At 41.1% G+C, this 25,014-nt stretch overlaps 1 protein-coding gene across 1 annotated transcript in view; it reads left to right on the top strand.

Moving 5' to 3' along the window:
- Nhlrc2 (NHL repeat containing 2) overlaps positions 1-25,014 on the top strand; it is a 48,744-nt gene that overhangs the window by 2,718 nt on the left and 21,012 nt on the right. The window contains exons 2-5 of the mRNA XM_052762446.1: positions 2,389-2,541; positions 16,781-17,236; positions 20,885-21,006; positions 23,171-23,300. Of these exons, the coding sequence (XP_052618406.1) occupies positions 2,389-2,541; positions 16,781-17,236; positions 20,885-21,006; positions 23,171-23,300 (861 nt within the window). The remainder of the gene's footprint in view (positions 1-2,388; positions 2,542-16,780; positions 17,237-20,884; positions 21,007-23,170; positions 23,301-25,014) is intronic.

Here is a 25,014-nt window from a genome sequence, read left to right as displayed (position 1 = left end):
GTAGTTGTCTTGGTTTTCAGATGAATGTAGTGGAACCACTCAAGTAACCCTTATTTCACTTAATGGCTCCAAAATTTGGGAGTAATGATGTTGTTTCTGGGCTATGCCACAAAGAATCCATGAAGTTCCTCCTTTAAGTGTAAAGGGGAATTTCTTGACTCTGTAAAGAACAACCAGCTGCCGTGGTTCTGAGCTCTATAGTAAGAACGAATTTTACTCATCACATTGTGAACAAGGAAGGGAACTGCACAGTTTTGCTGTGGCCCCTCGAGCTGTGAGAGTGGCTTAAGGAATGCAGTATGTGAAGATGCAGAGGTCTACTGAGCAGGGTCAGGTACCTATTGAAAGGGTCTGAGTTCTACTGAGCAGGGTCAGGTACCCATTGAAAGGATCTGAGGTCTACTGACCAAGGTCAGGTACCCATTGAAAGGGTCTGAGGTCTACTGACCAAGGTCAGGTACCCATTGAAAGGATCTGAGGTCTACTGAGCAGGGTCAGGTACCCATTGAAAGGGTCTAAGGTCTACTGAGCAGGGTCAGGTACCCATTGAAAGGGTCTGAGGTCTACTGAGCAGGGTCAGGTACCCATTGAAAGGATCTGAGGTCTACTGAGCAGGGTCAGGTACCCACTGAAAGGATCTGAGGTCTACTGAGCAGGGTCAGGTACCCATTGAAAGGGTCTGAGGTCTACTGAGCAGGGTCAGGTACCCATTGAAAGGGACTAAGGTCTACTGAGCAGGGTCAGGTACCCATAGAAAGGATCTGAGGTCTACTGAGCAGGGTCAGGTACCCATTGAAAGGATCTGAGGTCTACTGAGCAGGGTCAGGTACCCACTGAAAGGATCTGAGGTCTACTGAGCAGGGTCAGGTACCCATTGAAAGGGTCTGAGGTCTACTGAGCAGGGTCAGGTACCCATTGAAAAGATCTGAGGTCTACTGACCAGGTTCAGGTACCCATTGAAAGGATCTGAGGTCTACTGACCAGGTTCAGGTACCCATTGAAAGGATCTGAGGTCAGTCTACCGTCGACAGATGGGACTGCTGTGTCTGTTTCCTCTCTAGCTATAGCTTTTAGTTCCTTTAAACTATTTCTGTCTACTTTGAGGTATAGTTAATATTTTAATAGCTGTATTTATTTACTTATAAGCAGTAAGTGTCCTTTTTTCTTAAATGAGTTAAATGGGGGTACTATACTTTTTAATTTAACAAAATCTTCATAGTATAGAGTTAAAATTTTGAGTCAGGGTCAACTAATTATAAATTCTGTGTTAAAAACTACAAATTTTAAGTACCTATTTTTCTTTGAAGGGAAGGGGACAGGATCTTCATCAATGTTTCTTCTAACTTTGCATTTAAAATATTTTGTTTTATATTTTGGGTTTTATCCAACTCTAGAACATGGTAACTTCTCCTTTGTAAGATTATTTTAAATTTTTTTTTTTTTTTTTTTTTTTTTTTCGAGACAGGGTTTCTCTGTGTAGCTTTGCGCCTTTCCTGGAACTCACTTGGTAGCCCAGGCTGGCCTCGAACTCACAGAGATCCGCCGGCCTCTGCCTCCCGAGTGCTGGGATTAAAGGCGTGCACCACCACCGCCCGGCTATTTTTTTTTTTTTTTGCTCTTCCACATATCATAATCTTTTTGAAATCTGCTTTTTAAACTTCACCTTGGTTTTCAGTATCCCCTTTATACTTAATTATGCATGCAATTAGATTTTAAAAATAATTCTTATTTCCTCTTGTTTTTGCTTGAGTCTGTTGATTTTATTCACTTCCCCCAGACTATTACACGATTTCTGAAAGAATTTAGTACTTTCTTTGCTTGTTTGTTTTTACTACATTTGCAGATTTCCTCATAATAGCAGATTTTCCATTCTCAACCTGCTACCAGCCCTCCTGTCTGTCCATCTCTGAGCTTTTAATCTCCACGTAGTTGCCTAGTTGACCTTTTTCATTAAATCATACATACCTACGTTGTTACAATCATGAAGACGTTCTCTTGTTTATTAATAGAAAAGAGACCCAGGTAGAAACAGAATAATAAATTCAAATGCCACAGACTTTAACTACTGCTATCATCTCTTACAGTGTTCGCCGGGCGGTGGCGGTGGTGGTGGTGGTGCCTTTAATCCCAGCACCTGGGAGGCAGAGCCAGGCGGATCTCTGTGAGTTCAAGGCCAGCCTGGGCTACAGAGCGAGATCCAGGACAGGCACCGAAACTACACAGAGAAACCCTGTCTCAAAAAACCAAAATAAAATAAAAGTGTTTGACTGTTTATACTCATCTTAGGGGGAAAAAAAGATTCACATTTTAATGGACAGTTTAGGTAAATTACTCCTTTTTCTTTCTTGTTTTCTTTAATCGTTGTAATTTATGTTTTGTGAATTCCAGGATTAGAATGGCTGAACACAGAAGAGCCTCTTTCTATTTACAAGGATCTGTGTGGAAAAGTGGTTGTCCTGGATTTCTTCACATACTGCTGCATTAACTGTATTCACCTGTTGCCTGATCTCCACGCCCTAGAGTGCAGATTCTCCGATCAAGGTAGCTGCTTTTGATTGGTTTCTCGCAGACTTGTACTTAAGCACTGGAGCAGTGGCTCCTTTGCTCCGATGGAGATGGGAATGACCATTTGGCAAGACTAGTGCTTCTGGGTGTGATTCTAATCTGTGAGCAGGACTGACGCCCTGTCTCCCTGTGCTTTTCAGTGTTGAGATAAGGTCTCGCTGTGTAGCCCGGCAGCGTCGGGTTGGCCCTCCATCTCTGGAGCCCATGCTTTGCCTCCCAGTTGCCATTAGCCTGTGCCTGAGTTCCGTATGTTTTTCTGTGAGGGGTAAACTTAGTGATAATGGTTTGCTTATTTGAGAAGTAGAATTTAGAATTCAGGTTTTGTCTGAAGGTTTGAGCCTAATTTACTTTCTTCATGATGAGATATTTAGAAAAGTCTTTTTCTATCCCAGGCTTAACTAAATTTGTTCTATGAAAAAAGTGAAACATCTGGCCCCAATCTTATACTCTTCTCAGTGCGATGATACAAAGGTTTAAATTACTTAGCAGGAAATGTCATTAGGCTTCTGACGTGAATCACAGTGGAATGCAAAATACTTTTTCTTTGACCTTGTGTCATTAAAAAATGATTTGTTACAGTTAATGTTCCCAAAGCACACTAGGAAATCCTCTTACAGCATTAAAGCTTTGGGAGGTAGGAAAGATTATACTTGGAGTTTGCTGTCCAAGTTGGGAAATAATCAGGCTTTTTTTTTTGACTCTTTCAAAACAACAGGAGAGTAAACTTAATAAAATGGTTTCATTGTGTTAAGTTTAAACGCATATGCTTGGCATCTACATGAAAGATATAGGGTGGCCGATCTTCTGACTAGATGTTGGGGTAGACCATGTGTGTGCACAGATGCCCGATAGCTTAGATGTGGTTGGACAAGACTGCTGACAGAATCTAAAATACAAACAAAGAGTTAGATGCTTTAACTATATATATTCTGCTTTTAAAATATTAACCAAAAGATGTGCAAATGACTAACTCATCCAAAGTTGATGTGTATAGATTAAAGAACTGTGTTATTATGTCATAGGTGGTATGTGCCTGTGTTTCTTATTCAAGAAGCACATTTATTGAGCATGCTATGAATGTTTTTAGGAAATGTGTAACAAATCTGAATAAGAAGCATTAAGGTGGCAAAATCCATTATTTTATAAAATTAATGTATGTAAATTTTTTAAGCCTTATGGACCTCTCTCACCAAAGAGTAGTAACTCACTTTGCCTGTGACACTTTGAAAAGAGTTCCCAGTGGAACAGAACTGACCTAAAACTTTAAGCAATAGTGCATGTGAAATTGAAAATGGGCAGTAGGATATACCTGACTGAGAAAGTATCAGGTAAGCAAGCATAGATTCCAGAAAAGGTAGGATTCTTGGTCTAAGAACAAGAACAGGTTGAGTGTGGCAAGGCTTGTGATAAAAATAAAAAGAGACAAGGGCTGGAGAGATGGCTCAGTGGTTAAAAGCACTGGGTACTCTTCCAGAGATCTTGAGTTCAATTCCCAGCAACCACATGGTGGTTCAAAACCATCTCTAATAGATTCTGATGCCTTCTTCTGACATGCAGGTGTACATGCAGACAGAGGACCCAGACATTAAATAAATAAATAAATAAATAAATAAATAAATAAATAAATGCAGACAGAGGACCCAAACATTAAACAAACAAACAAACAAACAAACAAATAAATAAATAAATATTGAAAAGATATAAATAAATAAAATGAGACAAAGACCAATAGGTTAAGGCCATGTTGCAGAGTACTTTTTTGGGCATTCCTACTAATTCAGCTATCTTCTTCTGGTGTGGATGTGGCAGTGTTGAAGATTGTTTTTTATTTGTTTGTTAGTTTGTTTTAAGAGAAGGAGACATAGTAAGATTGTATTTTAGAACAGCACTACATGTTAAGAATCTGAGTGTTGACAATTTTCCTATCTAAAATCACCCCTAAATGATATGTAGTTAGCTTAATTGGTTAACACCATACCCAGAGCAGATTCAATGACCTCCTCTCAAGGGTCTGTGTCCTTTGCCAGTTGATGTGGAATTTTTTTTTCATGATATATATATACCTCTGAAAAGTAAAATGCTTTGTAAGTAGAAAGAGTTCCAGGAAGATGGAGGAGTAAGAAGCAACAGAAACATCCTTTTGTAGAAGATTGTACAGACAGAGTCTGTCTAGGGTGGACCTACATTGAAGGCAGAGCTGCTTTTTTCAGCAAATATTTTCAGCAAATGTCACAAGACAGTTAAAAACTAGTCAAAAAAGACAAGAAAGAGTGGCCTAGTCACAGAAAATAAAAACCACAGAGACTGTCCCTTTAAAAGACCAAATGGCAGGTCTATGAGTCTCTAATACAAATGTTAAAGATGCTCAGAGAACAGCAGAAAATATAGAAAAGATAAAACCATATATGAGAAAAAGGAAATAACAGTAAAGAGATTGGAGAACCATTTAAAAAAGCACAAAGAAAACTCTGGAACTGAAGACCACATCGGCTGAAGTGAGCATTGGGAGGCAGAGCTTAAAGCACAGGCAGCAGAAAGAGACTGTGTTCACATTGGGCATAGCTTGAACATGTGAGACCTTAAAGCCTGCCTCAACAGTGACACACTTCCTCCAACAAGGCCACACCCAATAGTGCCACTCCCGTGGGCCAAGCATTCAAACACATGAGTCTATGGAGACCATACCTATTCAAACCAATGAGGGAGGAAAGTGAGCAGTTTGAGGACAGCCTGAATTATAGAGTGAAATGCCATTTCCAAACAAGGAGGGGGTGTGTGTGCTTAACTTCTGTTTTTAAAATTAACTTTTTAGAGACAAATTTGTGCCCCTGTGGGAGAAATTCAGTCTGTTCACTAGCTCTGAATCCTACTGACTAGTGGGACCCATTTGCTATATATATCTATATATATCTATATATATATAGATATATATAGATATATATATATAGAGAGAGAGAGAGAGAGAGACAGTTTATGAGGCAGCTATAAACTTGAAACTGGCCATAGGGGAAGTATTTATACCGTGAAAGTCAACAAACGCTATAAATCAGAGAATTTTTTAAATTGTTTTTGATCATTCCATCAAATCAAAGAGCTAGTTTCCTAGCATACCCAAATGACTTATTGGTAGACTATAGATCAGCAGTTCTCAACCTGTGGGTCTCAACCCCTTTGGGGGTCACATAACAGATATCCTGCATATCGGATATGTGCATTACAATTCATAACAGCAAAATCACAGTTATGAAGTAGCAATGAAATAATTTTATGGTTGAGGGTCACTACAACATGAGGAACTGTATTAAAGGGTCGTAGCATCAGTAAGGTTGAGAACTGCTGCTATAGATTAATTTGTGTTTCTGCATTTGGCTGTTTTGAATATTGTTTGTGGAATAAATTTTTAAGCTTTAGAAACTACTTTGGTAAGTGATCTCATGTAGACTTATATTGCTTACAAACTGTATGGCCGTGGCAGGCTTCTTACTAAGTGTTCTTACAGCTTAAATTAATCCATTTCTATAAGTCTATACCTTGCCACATAGCTCGTGGCTTACCGGCATCTTCACATGCTGTTTGTCATCATGGCGGCTGGCAGTGTCTCTCTGACTCAGCCTTCCACTTCCCAGCTTTATTCTCCTCCTTGTCCCGCCTACACTTCCTGCCTGGCTACTGGCCAATCAGTGTTTTATTTATTGACCAATCAGAGCATTTGACACACAGACCATCCCACAGCACTCTCAGCCTTTTAATTTCAAAGAAACATTGCTGCAATAATATGCTACTGTATGAAAATCCTGGTAACTCAAGTTTTTTTATATTGTCAGAAGATAATTCAGTTCATATTGAAAAAGGCATATCCAGAAATTATCACATGGAAGTTCAGTAAGCTGTCACCAGATTAAACTTGCTTTCTTGCAGCTAAATGTCTTCCACTATCTGATATTTTTCTGCCCATAGTGGAGCAATGCTGCTCCTGTGCTGATGGTCAGTGGCGTATTTTAAATCCAAGCTCACAGCAGAATGAAGAATTGCTGTTTCAGACCACTCTTGCCCAGCATGGTGGTGCAAGAGTGATCCCATCACTCAGTTATCAGAGGCCAGAAGATTATAAATTCTAAGCCAGCCTGGACTTCATGCCAAGACCCTGTCTCAAAATACCAGAATAAATAAATAAATGACAGCTTTTCAATTCAGGTTTGCAATAGAGACCAATATTTTTATAATAGCATATGAAAAACTACTTTAAACAAACAGTAAATAATGCTTAATTGTAGTGAGTCACTCTAATGCTTAGACATTTTAGAGGATGTAACTGTGCCCTGAGGTCATTTGTCCATAATAATTCAATATATATTTATGTTAAATTGGTAAGTGCCCAAGTGATTCCTACTTGCTGCTATGTGAGAGTTTCTAAGATTTTAGCTTCTTTATGCTATTACCTCAGTATATTGTTATAGAACTCATTTAGGACAATAGCTGTTGTCACAGGAAAAGCAGTCTTGATTTATACAAAAGCATTTTCTTAGAAAAAGCTATGCATATTTTAATGTGATTTCTAGGTATATTTAATGTGTAACTGAATCGGATGTTTTGGAGCCTGAATATTTTGTTCCTGTTAGTGAACATTAGTACCTGCCGTGGAGTATGTAGGCCTTATCTGCTGTACACTTGACACACATCTGCAGGAGTGCACCTCTAACTTTACGTGAAACTAAACTCGGAGTGAATTAATTTCAGTTTGAGTCAGTTTCCAGACCACCCTCAATGGTAACTCATGTAAAGGACCAGGTGAGGCCTAGGATTCAGAGTCGCGTCGCTTTTGGGGCTCCAGGTGAGTACAGTGGAAGAGCACAAGCCAGGTCAGGGAGAGGAAGGAGCTGGGAAGGGGCAGCCGTGGAGACCAGTGCAAGGTCTCGGCCACTCCCGGTGGGGACTTGACACACTGCCCACCAGGGAGCGCATTACCAATCGATAGGTTCACCTCACGGTTTGTACTGGAGGTGCTCACTGGGGCAGCTTCTTTTCTGTGGCATATTCCAGAATGCCAGACTCTAGAGAGACACGTTTACTTGGAGTAAATCACGTGGTTTATACACAGTTTAGACATGGTGAGCCACCCTACCTGTGCTGGAAAGGGTGAGAGCCCTCCCAAATCCAGATGCTAGGCAAGAACTCTTCCACATGGGCCTTTCAGGAAATCGGGTCTGCTGTGTTCACTCTTGTCTGTTTATATTTTATATTCTTCTCCCACAACCCATCTATTTATTATTCTATGTTCTTAAATAGTTAAGCTCTTGTGAAAATATTGGTCATTTTATGGCACATTTTCAGAGGTTTAGTCTGACCAAGTGTTGTAGAATACTGTTTTAAGATGTGTTACTTTTGTTTATGCTCTGGAACATTTGTTTAATGATACGAAGATGTGTTAAATTTGTTTGATTAAATAAAATTCACCTGCAGTCAGGAGGCTGAGTCAGCAATTAGCTGACAGGAAGTGGTAGGGAGGAGTCAGGGGGAGAAGAGCTTTTAAGTGGGGGCTGGGAGAAGGAGGAGGGCTTTTGGGGAGACGCACAAGCAAGGAGAGGAGGTGAGCCTCTCTGAGGAGCAGAATTCCACCTCAAGCTTTGAATTTTGAGTTCTTCAGAGGGACAGAGATTTAGATAAGTTCCCTTGGTAGCTTTGAAAGAGTGGGTGCCTGAGGGAACAGAACCCCTCAGGCTGGGGCCTTACAGCTGAGCTGTAGCAGGGGAGTTGCAGTTACTGATTAGGACAACCGTGGCTAAAAGGAAGCAACCAGAAAGACAGCACAAGAACCTAATGACGTTTTTGTCTTTGTGGTTTGCTTCTGATCTCTGCCTCAATTTAATCTTCAGTGGTTTTGATTTCAGTCTTTCCACTGCTTTAAGTCCAAACACCTACTGTCCGTGTCTTCTGCCATGGCTCCCTCCTCCGTGTTTCAGCCTCCCTGGCTTTGCCCATGTGGCGGCTGGAGGTGACCCATGTTCTTGTGAATAGAGGCCAGAGGTTGACCTCAGGTATCTTCCTCAGCCTCTCTCATTTTTGGAGACAAGGTTCTCTTGGTGAAGCTGGAGCTCACAGCTAGACTGGCTGGCCAGAAGCCCTGGGGTCTGCTGGCCTCTCTCTCCAGTGCTGTGATTACGTGGGCCTCTGTGTTCTACCTTTACATGGTGCTAGGGATCCGAAGTCACATCTCCTACCTGTGAGCAGCGCTCTGCCAACTGAGCTGTCCCTCAGCCCTCCTGCTTTTTAACCCATGTCGTCCCTCTGCCTGGGGTGAGTCTCCTTTTTATGTAATAAAGTTATGCTTGCCATTTAGGCTGCAGGTTTTACTTTTGTTGATGTCTTCAAAAAGCCCTCAGATATTTTCAGTCCTTGTATTTGACTAGATTATTGTGTAGACTATTGCTGAACTACACTTTGTTATAGTATATACAATTGAATCTCTATGTGTCTCTATCTTAGTCCCTGTTCTATTGCTATGAAGAGACACCATGCCCAAGGCAACTCTTATACAAGAAAGCATTTAATGGTCTTGCTTATAGTTTTAGAGGCTTAGTCCATGATCATCATGGCAGGAAGCCCACAGGCACAGTACAGGATCAGTAGCTGAGAGCTTTACATCCTGATCTGCAGGCAACCAGCAGAGAGAGACACTGGGCCTGGTGTGACACACCTCCTCCAAGACCCCACCTCCTAATCTTTCCCAAACAGTTCCATTACCTGGTGTTAGGCATGCAAATAGTGGAGTCTGTGGGGCCATTCTCAGGCAGACCACCACACTTTCCTTTCCTGTTTGTGGAATGATGTGTGTACAAGGTATTTTGTTGCTGATACAAGACATTGGAAATGTTCTCTTTTTGTCCCTCTCTTCCAGCCTTCTCTCTCCCCTTTGCTTTCTTCTCTTGTTCTTTCCTTCCATGTTTCCGTTTCTGATCCTTATGTTGGAAAGAGTCATAGAGGGAAGAATCTTCTCATCCTAATTTTTATTGCCTAGGTAATAGAAAAAGCAAAATAGTTTAACCAAAAAAAATCTGTATATTTTAAGATTCTTGATGCTGAAAAATGAGAATAGATACATGACAGTTGTCTGTATATGAATCAGTGTAGACATCTGTTTGGACTACGTTATATATATATATATATATATATATATATATATATATATATATATATTCATCTTCATTCTGCCTTTTACATACTAGTGCCCGTGATCTGTGAGGCGCATGCCCAAGGCTCCGTGGGTGCTGCTCACTACCTATAATACCTGTGAGGCCCCTTTCATCATTACTGAGCACTTATCAGATTGTGGCCTTCAGGAATGTTGGAAGCTTTAGATATAATAGCAAGACTAACACAAGTTTCTTTTTCTGTCTTCATGGATGATGAATAAATTTGCATTCTTACCATAGATTTTATTTTCGTTCCTTAAGTCACAGTCTCTCTCCTTTTCACTGGGACGGTGTGTGGCTTCTCCGTTGACAAACGTGAATTATTGGCATTACTGTTCCGAGCTTTAGACCATAATTATGTGCAGTGCTGCTTACTCAGACATAGAGCCAATACAGCAATGGAGTGACTGGTGTGGCCAGTGGATTCCACGTGGATCCCTGAAAAAGGGATTATAGACACCAGGTGAGAATAAGTGGGCCTGAATCTCCTCCATCACTCTCTTTACCTCATTTCAACTTCTCGTCATTGAGATGCCACCCCAGTCATCACTTCTTTGGGAAAATAATAGGGTATATTGATTGTGGGAAAGTAGGTAGGAAATATCATGATATACTTTGATTAATATTATTGCAGCTATATAATATGCATAAATAAATGGGCTTAACTTGTGGGTTCTTATTTGAATTTGGTAAATTTGGAGTCATTACTGTTATTTATTTCAGTGTTTGCCTTGTCCCGGATCTAACCAGTGTCTTGCCCCACAAGCGGCCTCCTGTGCTCATGCCATTTTTGGACTACTTCCTTTTCACACCAGAGTATTTCTAGTTCCTCCTGCACTTTCATGACCCATCCCAGTTACCATATCTTTAAGGAGCTCATGATTCCTAAGCTGTCTTTGCTTTTAGTTTAGCCCCTCTCAAAGATGTAAACAATTACTGAGGCTAGTCTTTCCAGCTGCCCCCACCCTGAGTTACAGTGTTCATTTGAAGGGAGGGGGACTCATTTGTTACTCCTTTATATTTCATTTTAGCCCCCATGCCATCTTCATTGCCGGTGTGTGTGTGTGTGTGAGAGAGAGAGAGTGTGAGAAACGTGCTTTTCACAGTGAGAACTGTACGGAAAGGCTTGCCGTTCATGCCCCTGTTTCTTCACCTTCTTCCGCCTTGTCCTTTGTCTCATTTCTTGTTCCCTTTCCTCTTGAACAGGAAGTGCTGCACTTCAGACATTTTGTGCATGACATTTCACAGTGTGTGTACTGTGTGTTGGCTCTCAGGTTGTTACGCAGTAGTTATAATGAATAATTTTCTGGAGGGATAAGTTTTCATGTGATGATGGGCTATCTTAAGGGTCTTTTCCTAGAAATGAGACTGTGAAAGTCGTTCTGTTGCATGTTTCTAAATTCCCCGTCCTAGGGCCGTGCTCACTTGCATTCCTGCTAGCAGGAAGAGAGAGAGAGTTTGTGTGTCCCTCCTGCTGCTTCAGCAGAGCGTTTTAACTTGACCTGTCTAAACATCGTCCCGTGTGTCTAATGTGGCCCGTTATCATACATGTCGTTTTCTCTGTCAGTTGATAACTGGTTATTGTTTGATATATAAAGGCTATTTTCATATTAATTTTATGTTCAAAATTGCTAAATCTTTTTAATTGTCACAGATTTTTTGGTTATACTAATCATATCATGTGTATGCAAATGTTTTCCAATTCTTGTGTCTTTGATTCTCTTGTGTAATTACGTTTGCCATCTCCCTGTCAGTACCTCAACTCTTTGTCAAGTACAGTAGAGCTAGCAGGGATCTTTGCCTTGTGCCTTATGCTTGTAGTATTTCTTCATTCAGAGACTCATTTTAAGACTAGATTATATTTATTTAATCAATTACTTTGTGTGAATTATAAATATGATGTTAAACAAAACATATCTCTATTAGTTCCAGAAGGTTAATATTATCAGCTTGACAGGATGTAGGATTATCTGGGAGACAAGTCTCTGGGCCTGCCTGAGGGGTTGTCCATATCAGAATGATTGAAGTGTGAAAACCCACCTCAACTCTGAGGGGCAGCACCCATGTTGCGGTGCTGTGGGATGTTCTGTATGGCAAATGTGTTGCTGATTAGTCAATAAATAAAACACTGATTGGCCATTGGCTAGGCAGGAAGTGTAGGCGGGACAAGGAGGAGAATAAAGCTGGGAAATGGAAGGCTGAGTGAGAGAGACACTGCCAGCCGCCATGATGACAAACAGCATGTGAAGATGCCGGTAAGCCACAAGCCACGTGGCAAGGTATAGATTTATAGAAATGGATTAATTTAAGCTGTAAGAACAGTTAGCAAGAAGCCTGCCATGGCCATACAGTTTGTAACCAATATAAGTCTCTGTATTTACTTGGTCGGGTCTGAGGGGCTGTGGGACTGGCAGGTAAGAGAGATTTGTCCTGACTGTGGGCCAGGCAGGAAAACTCTAGCTACATTGCGGGGTTCCTGGACTGAATAAAAAGGAGAAAGCTTGCAGAGTACTGCTGGTATTCAATGCTCTTTGCTTCCTGACTGTAGATGCCTCAACTCCTGCCACCCGACTTTGCTGCTGTGACAGACTGTACCCTCAAACTGTGAATCAGAATAGACCCTCCTTTCGAGTTTTTCCTTGTTGAGTATTTTGTTAAAGCAATGAGAAAGGTAGCTAATACACCTAATTGTTAAATCTTTCTACTTTACCTCCCCCAACATAAAAATAACAAGGAGAGCAAATACAGCTGTATTTGACCCTGCATTTCATAATACTACTAGACGAGAATATCATGGCCTTCACATTACATGTGCATTAAGAAATAAGCTAAATTCTAATTCAAGGTGTTGCCAATGCAAGCTAAGGACAGGGACAGAGGAGACTTAACAAGCACCAGAAGAAAAAGTAGAAGTACTTGGTGAACACAAAACAAACTGTGGGTTTGTTTGTTTGTTTGTGGGCGTTTTGCTTTGTTTGCTTGCTTGTTTTGCCTTATTGGTTTTCTGGGGTTTTTTATATTCATTTTGTTTTGTTTGTTGTTTTGGGGTGGGGTTTTTTGTCTGTTTTTTGAGAAAGAACATGAAGTTGGATGGGTAGGGAAGCAGGTAGTTGGGGAAAGGGACAAACAATAAAAATACATTGTATGAAAATGTTTTAAATAAAAAAGTTAAAGAAAAAAATGCAACAGTTTTGAAAGAAGAAAGTGGAACAGTTCTGAAGACTCAGACAAAACACAAACAGAGTAGCCCCTCTGTCCCTAGTAAGAAATACCCCCAATACAAAGTGCGAAATAGTTAACCCAGATGTGGATATCCTAGTTTGTGACAGCTCTTAGTGTTCAGGAAGGATGAGAGCGGAGATCCTGGAGAAGTATTGCTTTAGCATGAGCGTCCCTGCAGGGTGCGGCTCCCTTGGATGGTTCCGAAAGGAAAGAAGGGCACAAAAGGGAGAGTTAGGCCCGGGACTTCCGGGACTTCCTCCGCAAGGGATGTCCATAAATGAAACTGCACAGGAAACAGCTGTCAGAAGAGGGCGCTCTCAAGCAGGGAACCTTGTTCACAAAAAAGATAAAGGTAATCCCATCCATGTCAAAGGACAGTAAAGAGGATGTGTGGAAATTCTCAAGTCACACCCCTGACAGCTGCAATGCTGCCTCCTGGAGTAATATCTTCCTTCACACAGCATTCAAGACGACTGGAAACCAGCCTGGATCAGAAACATTAAAAACAGGAAAGAAAAAGAAGAAATGGGTATTGATTGAATTCAGGAAACAAAAAATTCAAGATTATATTAGAAATGAAATCTGAACTCCAAGCTGTCCGAGGGAGGATACGTTCATACGGTCATGGGGTTGGTGACAGTGAAGGGAAGCAGAGGTGGGGCTCTGGGGGGGAGAGTCAGCTAACCGCGGGTAAAACAGTGTGGGCAGCAAGCGAGGGAGCAAGGAGACGAGCTGAGAAGGTGCAGCAGAAGACTGCTGGAGAACCTCAAGAAAATCAAAACAGCCACCCCAACTAATACCTGGAACTAGAACAGAAGGAAATTGAATATGAAAGGAAAAAAAGAATCTTGACTCTTCATCTTAAAAGGGCCTATCGGGTGCCAGGGTATATTAACCCAGAAAAGTGCTAGGAACAGCTTAATGAAACTTAAACTTTACAGACACACACACCACACACACACACACACACACACACACACAAATCTTAAGAGCTCTAGGAACAGCTTAATGAAACTTAAACTTTACAGACACACAACACACACACACACACACACACACACACACACACACACACAAATACAAATCTTAAGAGCTCCAGACAAAACCATGTGCATTAAACTGGTTGGAATTGTCCCCATTGCAAAGCCAGGCCACCGTAGAGCGACATTCCAACACTCTTAAGGAGTACAAACCAAGGATATTGTATCCATTTGCCTTTCCAGCGTCAGGGCTGTAATAAACTGGGGAAGTTCAGGATTCGGAGGATAGGTACACATGTACCATTGCTTTCGTCCAATTCTGGGTGAGGAGGAAAATGGCCGTGGTTGGATGAAGATGTCATACATGAAGATGCAGAGCTGAACAGACCAACAGTGTAGGTAGAGGTTTGTGTGATGGCATGGTTTGTTCTGACAAACCAGAACCACTGGAGGTACCAGAGGAGGAGGATTTTCTGTTGGAGCTGACCTCCATAATTGCAGAGCTGGCTGACCAGGCTCCAGGGGGCTGTTGCTTCTGTCTGGTATCTCAGTGGCAGATGGAGCTGTGGGTCCTGAAAGACAGAGGGAAGGAGGACACACTAGAACCTCATAGGTTCTGATTTATGTAGTGAGTAACCAGCAGGTGCCCTTTATCACACATTGGGTAGAGAAGCCAGGGTGGGGCTGCAGGCCCTGTGTCTCACATACAGGATATAGTCCAACCTTCTCTTGTAACTAGATGACCCCATGCACGCGTGCACATTTGTTCTTGTGAGTATATGGATGGTGTGTGTGTATTAGGTTTCTAATTTCCTTTGGTTCTCAGCATGATGGATTTTCTTTGCAGTTCAGTTTTGCTGATTTCTTTTGAAATTTAAAGAAGTTAATCTTTTTAATTTAAAAAAAAGAGTGGTTAAATTAGGTGAGATTTCACTGTATACTGAGTACTGTGTTGAATTCCCTACACAGATTATCTCTTAATTCACTTAACCTAGGAAAACAATAAAGGGTAAGTAATTTGGCCAAAGTATCAAGTCCTCCCCACTTTGCCCCTCCCCACTCCCACCCCTGTCCAGTTCCCGGGCAACCGTCCCGTCCCCCCCCCACTCCCGGTTTTTTTTTAAAGCTGATACAAGATGTCTTTTGGGTGTTTGGTCACTGGTTCTCAGCGTTGGGTTATGATCTACCTAGACATGTTTTCTTCCGATTGGGTCTGAGGTGGTGTGCTGACCTTGAATTCTGTGTACTTCTGCTTGGAGTTGAAGATTAGGCATTACTCAGATATTTGTTTTGTCCAGTTTCTTCTCTTTTCCCTTTGGATTCTTGCAACTCCTTAGGTTTTCTGAGCAGATCCCAAGTCGCCTGAAGAAGTGGTCTTTACCCCTCTTTCCTTTCCTTTCCTAACTGCCTGTAGTCTCCTGGTCTTAACTTTGCATCTGTTTGCCCCTGAGTTCATTCAGTTTGTTTGTTTCAAGTCGGTATTTTCAACTCTTACTTGTTTTTGTTTTGTTTTTCAAGATAGGGTTTCTTTGAGTACTCTTGGTGGTCCGGGATCTCGCTGTAGATCAGGCTGGTCTTGAACTCACGGAGATCCTCCTGCTTCTGTCTGTCTAGAGCTGGGATTAAAGGTCTGCACCACGGCCTCCGGCTTTCAGCTCTAACATTTTTATTTAGTTTTTCTTCTACAGCCTTATCTCTCTGTTTATGTTTCCTATCTGTTCATTCATTTCATTTGAGTTTTTCTTTTACCTCGTGGAATACAATTTCATAGCTGACTGTAGTCTCTGCTAACTCAAATCATTCTATTTTGGCATCAGTATCTCGTTTGTTTTTTATTTCTTTTGATGATAAATCACTGTCCTTCTTTATGGTGTTTGCTTGAGGCAGGATCTCACTGTAGCTCTGGATGACAAGGAACTAGCTTACCATTCTTTGTGAAGCAGTAGTTTGGGGCTGTACCCGAGACATTGGAATTTTGTGATATGTAGACCTTGGATCCTGTTGAAGTCCTGACAGATATTTTTAGCTTTGTTTAGTAGACATTCAGCCCAGTTACTTTTGATAATAAGTTCTCATCTTTTTAAAAAGATATTTATTTTTATTTTGTGCATTTGAGTATTTTGCCTTTGTATATGTTTGTGCACCACATGCATGCAGTACTTGCAAGGCCAAAGAAGAGTGCTGAACACTTTGAACCCAGACTTACAGATGGTTGGGAACCACTGTCTGAGTGCCAGGCAACAGACTATGTCTCTGTGAAAGAAGCAAGCTCCTAACCACTGAGTGCCCCCCAGCCTCTCTGCTCTTCCTTTGCTGCCTTTCCTGTCCAGGCAGGAGTTCAGTTCCCAGTGCTCAGCATTTGGTGTGCTTTACCGGTCTTCCTGTGTGTGTCGTTTAGTGAGGAAGTGCGAGGTGAACGTTCAGTTCCCCACACCCTGCAGCTTCGCTGGTGCTCTGCCCAGAGTGCAGTGGGTTTCAGTTGGAGTGTTAACTGCCCATGGGCTTCAGCTGACAGCAGAGCTTCTGGCCAGTAACCCTGGACTCCTGATCTGCTGTGCTGTGCTGCCCTGTGGCTGACTTTAGTAGCTTTACGTGAAAAGCAGAGTTCTAATGCTGAATGTGGGTCTGATCTGATGTGTTTGTATGTAGAAATCAAGGTTTCTGAGATTTAGATTTATTAATTTTGTATACACGTGTTTAAATATAATTAAATGCACTTTGTAGTTCTTTTTTAATCTGGATTATTTATATTAATGACCAGACTAATGTGTGGGTGATGTTTTTAAGATTTCATAATGTCTAACATACACGTTCCCTTTTCAGATGGTCTTCTGATTGTCGGTGTTCACTCAGCTAAGTTTCCAAATGAAAAGGTCCTGGACAATATCAAGAGTGCTATCCTTCGATACGACATCACCCACCCTGTGGTTAACGACGCAGATGCCAGCCTCTGGCAGGAGCTTGAAGTCTCCTGCTGGCCAACACTGGTCATACTGGGACCTCGTGGAAACATGCTGTTTTCTTTGATTGGAGAGGGACACAAAGATAAACTATTTTCATATACTTCTATCACTTTAAAGTATTACAAAGACAGGGGACAGATCAGAGATGGAAAAATTGGAATAAAACTCTTCAAAGAGTCTCTGCCACCTTCACCATTGCTGTTCCCTGGCAAAGTAGCAGCAGACCGAACTACCGGCCGACTGGTGGTGTCAGACACTGGGCACCATAGAGTCCTGGTCATTCAGAAAAGTGGACAGATTCAGTACAGCATTGGAGGTAAGGTTTGCTTCTAACATGGTGTGTAGTATATTTTTCAGTTTAAAAATAGTTCAAGTAAATACACAAAAGCAGCTTGAATTGGCTTGTGACTTTATCACTGAGTTATTTTGTTATTTAGTCTGTGGTATCTGAGTTAACCTCCCTTTCCTTTTCAGAACAAACAAAACCCAGAAGCTGCATGTCAAAAGGAGGAAATCATTAAGTTATATAGTTTTTAGGTATATTTGTGTTTTCCATCCTGTTTTTTTTAATAAAAATGTCACATTTATTTGTTCGTGGAAATATGCCAAAATTTTAGGTCAGTGACATTTTAAATGGAAGTTTCATGTTTTCTTTTCTAACAAAATATGTCCATATAGTTTTCAAGACAAGAACTCAGGACAGTGACCAAGAAACTTGGTATTTAGATTATAAAATAACCAGGCTAGGGTTTGTACATAATTTTACTTTTCTCTTGTTTCGTCCTTAAGAACATCTGGATCCCTGCCCTTTCCAGGAGAGCACAGGCCATCTTGTTCCATACCTCCCTGCCTTAGATGAGAACAGGCCTCTGCTTGCCATCCGTGAGATTAGTGAACTCTCCTAAGTACATTCAGACTAACCCGCTTATCTGGGCTGGACTGCCACAACAAATTAGTCAGAGGGAAAGGAGTCGTGTCCCCACAGCCAATCCCATTCCTAGCATAGGAAGCAGATCAGCTGTGTTCCTCAGCCGTGGCTCGTTGTAGTGTGCCGAGATATTCTCATCTCTGTGTCATTGCTTGTTATTTTATTAGAGTATGTGTTGTTTTGTTGGGCTGTTTTTGTTTGTGCTACTTGGTATTTTCACTTGTAACAGGCAGTTACGAGAATTGTTACTTGAAAAATGTCTTGAATTTTACTGGTCTTTGTGGGTCTTGGTGTGTGTGGTATATGTGCATGCTCATGTGAGTCTGTTTGCTGACACATGTGCACAGAGGCCAGAGGTTGATGCTGTGTGTCTTCCTTGATTGCTCCCCACCTTACCTTTTGAAGCAGGGTCTCCCAGTGAACCTGCAGCGCATGTGCTTGGCAGGCTTGCTGACCTGAACTCCAGAGGTGTGCTTACTTTGGCTTCTAGTCCTACCACTCGGTGCTGCTGCTGCTGCTGCTGCTGTTGTTGTTGTTGTTTCAAGACAGGGCCTAACTGTGAAGTCCTAGGTGGCCTGGAACTCTTTTTGTAGACCAGATTGGCCTCAACTCACATGGATCCACCTTCTGGAATTAAGGGCATGTACTGCCATGGGCAGCTTTTTGTGTACGTTGGCAATCCAAGCTCAGATCCTCATGGTTGTACAACAGGCACATTACCAACTGAGCCATCTTCCCACCCAGACTTTAATATAACATTCAAAATGGTATAGGTAAGTGCTCTTCTTTCTTAACACAGGGTCTCACTCTGCAGCTCTGGTTGGCCTGGAACTCTATGTAGCTCAGTCTGCTCTGGAACTCACAGAGATCCACCTGCCTCTGCCTCTTAAGCCAAGAGTAAAGACATGTGCCACCACACCCAGCCCAACAATGTTTTTTGTTAACAGAAAACATCAGCAAATGGTATTCTCAAGTGTGCCTCAAAGACTGCTGCCGTGTCTTGACATACTCTTTAACTAGGTGGTTTTTAGACATGGTCTCTGTCTCTAGACTGTGTCCCAGACTCACCTTGAATTCACAGCAGTCCTCCTGCCTCCAGAGTGCTAAGATTTACAAGCATAAGCTGTCACACCCACCTAATATTATTTCTTACATTTATATATTTATTTTGTGTTTTGGAGTAGAAGGGTGCTTGTGTCCCGCCATAGAGGTCACGGGACAGCTCATAGGTATCGGTTCTCTCTTTCCACAGTTTGGGTCAAAGGGTCAGACTCAGGTTGTCTGGCTTGAGAGAAAGCTCTTTGAGTTGTGAAGCCAACTGGCCAGCCCCAGCTAAGTTTTTGTTTGTTTTTGTTTTTTGAGACAGGGTTTCTCTGTGTAGTTTTGGTGCCTGTCCTGGATCTTGCTCTGTAGACCAGGCTGGCCTCGAACTCACAGAGATCCACCTGCCTCTGCCTTCTAAGTGCTGGGATTAAAGGCTAGTGCTACCGCCACCCGGCTCCTAGCTAAGTTTTTAAAATGAACTCTTTGGTCACATGTTATCAAGAGCTACTGATTTCATGTGACTAACACATTCTGTCAGTGGCGGTATTGTCAGGTTCTCGGGCACTTTGCTCTGGCAGTGTCTCATGGATCTTCAGATGGTTGCAGTGCTCGGTACTTCAGATCGGAGGTGACCAGAGAGCTCTTCCCCCATGCCTTGTTTTTTTTCTGTAAAACTCTTTAAGTCAGCAATAATAGTTGTATTAATAGTAATGGTGGCAAGCCACGTGCCTGGCTTCATTCTGAGCACACTGCCTACATTTCCTTGTTTTCTCTCCTGAGTGCCATGAATCTGGGTGTTATTAGTTCTCTTTCACAGAAGTAAAACTAAGACAGAAAGCTCGTACGCAGACCACCAGCTCAAGAAAGTGAGCACCGGGAGTTAATGGGACTTGTTGCGTTTCCTAGCCACCAAGTATACTAGCTCTCTGCCAGCTGTGTATGGCAGTGGAAGTCTGCAAAGCAGTGTGTGACCCTGACCTAGAGCCTTGGGGAAGTTGTGTGTTCTCCTGTCACACTGCCCCTCCTTGGAGCTGTGGTGTTCCAGAACTTGAGAGTGTTACATGACTTCAGGACCATGAAGCAGGGGTAGGGAGGAGTGTCCCCCTGGGCTTCTGGACTCCTCAGGAAGACAGGGAGGCTCCCACGGTGGACTGCTGTTTCCAGCAGTTTCCAGCATGGGAGTATTTCTAGGAAAGGAGTGTAGATATAGTTTCATTTATTATCACAGGAGTCTATTGTCCAAATTGTTTTTTAAAAAGTCATCCCTTTGGGGGCTAGAGAGATGGCCCAATGGTTAATAGCACTTGTTCTTGCGGAAGGCCTGGGTTCCACTCCCAGCACCCACATGGCAATTCACAACCATCTGTAACTGCAGTTCCAGGAGATCTGAACTCTTCTGACCTCCATGTGGGTACCAGGCACACACATGGTGCTTATACATACATGCAGGCAAACACACAAACACACACACACACACACACATATATAAAATAAATATTTTTTAATCCTCCTCTAGCTGCTGAAAGGTTAAAGTTATTTTTAACTTTCTAGTCTAGGTAGCAGGTATTTAAAATGCTTTTAAAACTATTTTCTTCTGCTGTATGCTACCCAGCATAGACACAGAGAAATAGAGGAAAATAGCAAACATCTTCATTTTCAAATTTTAATTTAGTGTATGATGTTTTGCCTGCACGTATGTCTGTGCACTATCTGTGCCAGAGGAGGGCATCATATACCCAGGACTAGTGTTACAGCTAGTTGTGAGCTGCTGCCATGTGGGTGCTGGGGTTGAATCCAGTCCTCTAGAAGAGCAGCTAGCACTCTTAACTGCTGAGCCATCTCTCCAGCCCCACATTTTCATTTTTAGATAGAAATACTGAAATGCTGTGTTATTTGTTTTTAAAAATTCCAGCAGTAAAGGCAAGTTTTTAAATTATGTATTTGGAGGATATTACTTAGAAGTAATGTGAAAAAAAATGTCTTGTCTTTTAGGACCTAATCCTGGAAGAAAAGATGGAATGTTTTCAGAGTCATCTTTTAATTCTCCACAGGGTGTAGCTATCGTGAATAATGCTATCTATGTGGCCGACACTGAAAACCACCTTATAAGAAAGGTAATTTTCCATTTTAAGTTACAATTTTAATAGTTCTAGTCAAGAAACCCTGATGTTTATCAGGAGTCCAGGGTCATCCTTGGTTATGTTACAAGTTGGAGGCCAGGCTGGGCTACATGAGACCCTGTATTAAGAAAGAAGGAGGATGGGAGGAGGGAAAGGAAAAAGTATATTATGGTTTCCAAAAATTCTCTATCAGTATACTCTTATTCAAATTTGGACTTCAAAGACTATTTCTAGAGAATTTTTGCAGGTTTTATTTATTCTGTATTAGTCACAGAAATAATATGACTGTCAGTTTCCATTATAGATAAACCCAGTTATTTTAAACATTTCCTACCAATAGTGGTTTTGGCTCTCTATAGTCTGCTGTAAATTTGGAAAATAACTAATCAGAGTACCTGTGATCTGTCTTGTTAGGTAAACACAGTGCTTGTGATGAATCACTTTCATTCAACACTGACATTTATCCTCATTCAGTCGGCAGGGCTGTCACCTAATACACATATAATAGCACATACACATCTAGACTGTGATGATGTCTGCTGTGATGTATAGCTCGATATAAGCAATGTATTTTCTTTGCTGCTGAGTAGGACTTGGCCTGTTAAAATGTTCAGTAGATATTTGTTAAGTTTATTAACAAATTATGTATGTGTGTGTATGTATTATATATATATATATATTTAATGAAGCATTTTTATATATTTTATAAATATATATTCTGATTTAAAGAACTATAGTGGATATGTGTTTTTTTTTTTTAGTCTTGAAAACTTCCTAGACATTTGAATACGCTAATATAGTATTGAGGATAGTTAGGAGGAATATTTATTTGATCAAGAAGTACTTGATCATTGTACTTCTTCATTAATTTCATTAATATCATTGTGTATAGGTTACAGAAAATGATGTGGTTTTAATTACCGAGCTCTTAAAAGTGCATTCTTGTGAATAATCTTCTTGGGGAGTTACTTCTATAGTTCTGTCCTGGATGTCTGATTGTTCTCTGGGGTAATAGACAACTAACTAGTCTGCAACATCAGAAATACTTGCCCTTTATCACGTGTGCCCCATTCTCCTACTTCACTCCTGTGATCTTCCAGTATTGGACAAGGTGCTTCATTCCAAATACCTGTTTATTGAAGTAGTGGAATCACAGAAATACTGGATTTCCTAACGTCAGTGTTCATTCTGTGTGACATGACTCAGTGTCTGTGAAGACAAGAAACGGAATTGTCTCTTCCTTTCTTTTTTCACAGAAATAGTTACTGTATTTTACTTGAAGACCTTGTTTACAGATGTCTGAGCTCATTATCCTCTTACATTCACACACACAAACATCATTATGTTACCCTTCTTTTGTCTAGAATAATTCTTATTAACTTATAGGGTTGTTTTGGTTTGGTTTTTGAGACAAAGTTTCTCTATGTAGCCTTGGCTGTCCTGGAAATCAGCCTGTAGACCAGGCTGGCCTGGAACTCACAGAGATCCACCTGCCTCTGCCTCCCGAGTACTGGGATTAAAGCTGTGTGACACCACTGCTGGCCAATATATAGCTTATGTCCCCTTTCTGCCCTTCCCTTGCCATTCCCAGACATGAGCAAACCATAGATAACAGTTTTGATATGCTTATCTGCATGTGACCCTGAAAAACATCAGTGACCTATGCACATGATTATCTTGATGACTATTGTGACGCTATCAGAAAAGTCACCCGTGTGAGTATAGAACTCACAAGTTTTTAATCAGTTTAACAGGTTTTGCAATCATAACTTTAAATTGCTTTTAGAATATTTCAGCTCCCAATTAAGAATTGTCACACAAAGATAATCACCATTCCCAGCTCGAGGCAATCAACTTTCTGTCTGTTGATAGGCCCTTACTGAACCTTTCACACAAATAGAATCCAGCAATAGATGGTTTCTTCTTCAGTCTTGCTTGATGTTTTAAGGTTCATCCATGAGGTGTATGTTGGTAATTCATTCCCTTCTATTACTAGGAAATGAGAGGGACTAACTGTGTACGTTTAAGTGACAAGTCCGCTATAATTACCCCTCTAAAACATTGTGTTTCAGATAGTCTGTATGTTCTATTAGAATTCTTCACATATTGAAAATAAAAGTAACATGCATTGAATAAAAGCTTACTGAATTTCTTATAGATTGACCTAGAAGCCGAGACGGTGAGCACCATAGCTGGCGTTGGCGTTCAAGGGACAGATACAGAGGGGGGACAAAGAGGGGAGAAGCAGCCCATCAGCTCCCCTTGGGACGTCGTGGTTGGAACCTCAGGTACGAGAGCTCAGCAGCCGATGCCAGCAAATTCTGCTATTAAAAATAAGATCTGGTCTTTACAAAATTCTTTTCTGCTAGGCAGTGGTGGCACACACCTTTAACCCCAGCATTCGGGAGGCAGAGGCAGGCGATCTCATGAGTTCAAGGCCAGCCTGGGCTACAGAGCCAGTTCTAGGATAGCCAGGGCTACACAGAGAAACCCTGTCTTGGAAAAAAAAATCTAATTTTTTTAATTAAAAATATTCTTGAAATGTTTAGATTAATTATGTAGCTTGTTTTAGATATTTGTACTTATAGCTTGGAGCTTGCTGATTATGTAAAGCTGAGGCAGCCATAAGATACACAAATAGAATACCTGTTTTATATAACCTTACATTATACTTTACAAAAAAAGATAAGAGTAGATGGTAAGCTGGCTTACTCTGGGGTCAGGCTCAGTGCGCACTAAGTTCTGATTTAAAGAATTGTATTTAATCTGCCATCTTCCAACTGATGTAGTTCTAAATATTCTTAAATTGATAGGATTCTAGTTTCAGAAACTACAAAGATTCTCCAAATAAGGGATTATCACTTAATAATATCTTTGCTTACTCCAGTTAAAAAAGAAACTGAGATATCAAAGAGGAAGCTGACTTATCCTTTTCATTTTAAAAAAAATTCCTGAATACTGAAATAGGATAGCATCTTTTGAGTGATTAAAAATATTGCCCTAATGAGTTAGACAGATGCTGATCATAAATGAGACATGTCAATATACTAGAAGAAGCACCAGTGTTCTTGTCATTGGCCCTCAGCAGTGACGAGATGGCTGTTACCTACATGTCTAATATCAGACATAGAGAAAGTGGAATACATCGCAACTAGAATTTGAAACCAAATGGTTCATGTGATCTTACTCTCTTATTTGAATGGCTTTGTGCAGAGAATTCTTGCTTTGCTATGCTAGTACCGTCTCTCAAGAAAGGTAAAACTCTATTTATATATAAGATTTAGTGATTTAGTTACTGGTGTTTGTATTTGCCACTTTTTATGTCTTCTGTATCAATTAGTAATTATCACAATGATGCTATGTTAGGTAGACTCATCACATCTAATCCCTTATTTGAGTTAACTTAGCCTGAGCCGACTTGAACTTGTCTCAGGCTGTGTCTTGAGTCTATATCTGGTTTGTGTGGTCTATGTAGCATGTTTGGGTTTTTTTTTTTTTTTTGACAGAGGGGAAAAAACCCAAGAGGATAAGCTACATCATACATATTGTAAGACTGTGCTCATATTCTATCTACTTGCCTACTGTTACTAGAACAAAGCGTGGGAATTGAGGCTTGGCATACATTAAGAGTGCTTGCGCTTTTCTGGCGGACCTGTGTTTGGTTTTCAGCACTCAAGTTGAGTAGTTCACAACCACCTATAACTCTAGCTCCAGGGCATCTAAAAGTAAATCAGAAACACAAGGCACACAAGTGAGTTCTAGCTACATCATACATATTGTAAGACTGTGCTCATATTCTATCTACTTGCCTACTGTTACTAGAACAAAGCGTGGGAATTGAGGCTTGGCATACATTAAGAGTGCTTGCGCTTTTCTGGCGGACCTGTGTTTGGTTTTCAGCACTCAAGTTGAGTAGTTCACAACCACCTATAACTCTAGCTCCAGGGCATCTAAAAGTAAATCAGAAACACAAGGCACACAAGTGAGTTCTAAGTCAGAAAA

The sequence above is a fragment of the Peromyscus californicus genome, unplaced genomic scaffold (genome assembly GCF_007827085.1).
Source record: "Peromyscus californicus insignis strain IS unplaced genomic scaffold, ASM782708v3 Scaffold_4__1_contigs__length_199733344, whole genome shotgun sequence".
NCBI classification, from domain to species: Eukaryota; Metazoa; Chordata; class Mammalia; order Rodentia; family Cricetidae; genus Peromyscus; species Peromyscus californicus.
Note: the sequence above shows the minus strand (reverse complement) of the source record. Positions and strands in the feature narration are given on the sequence as shown.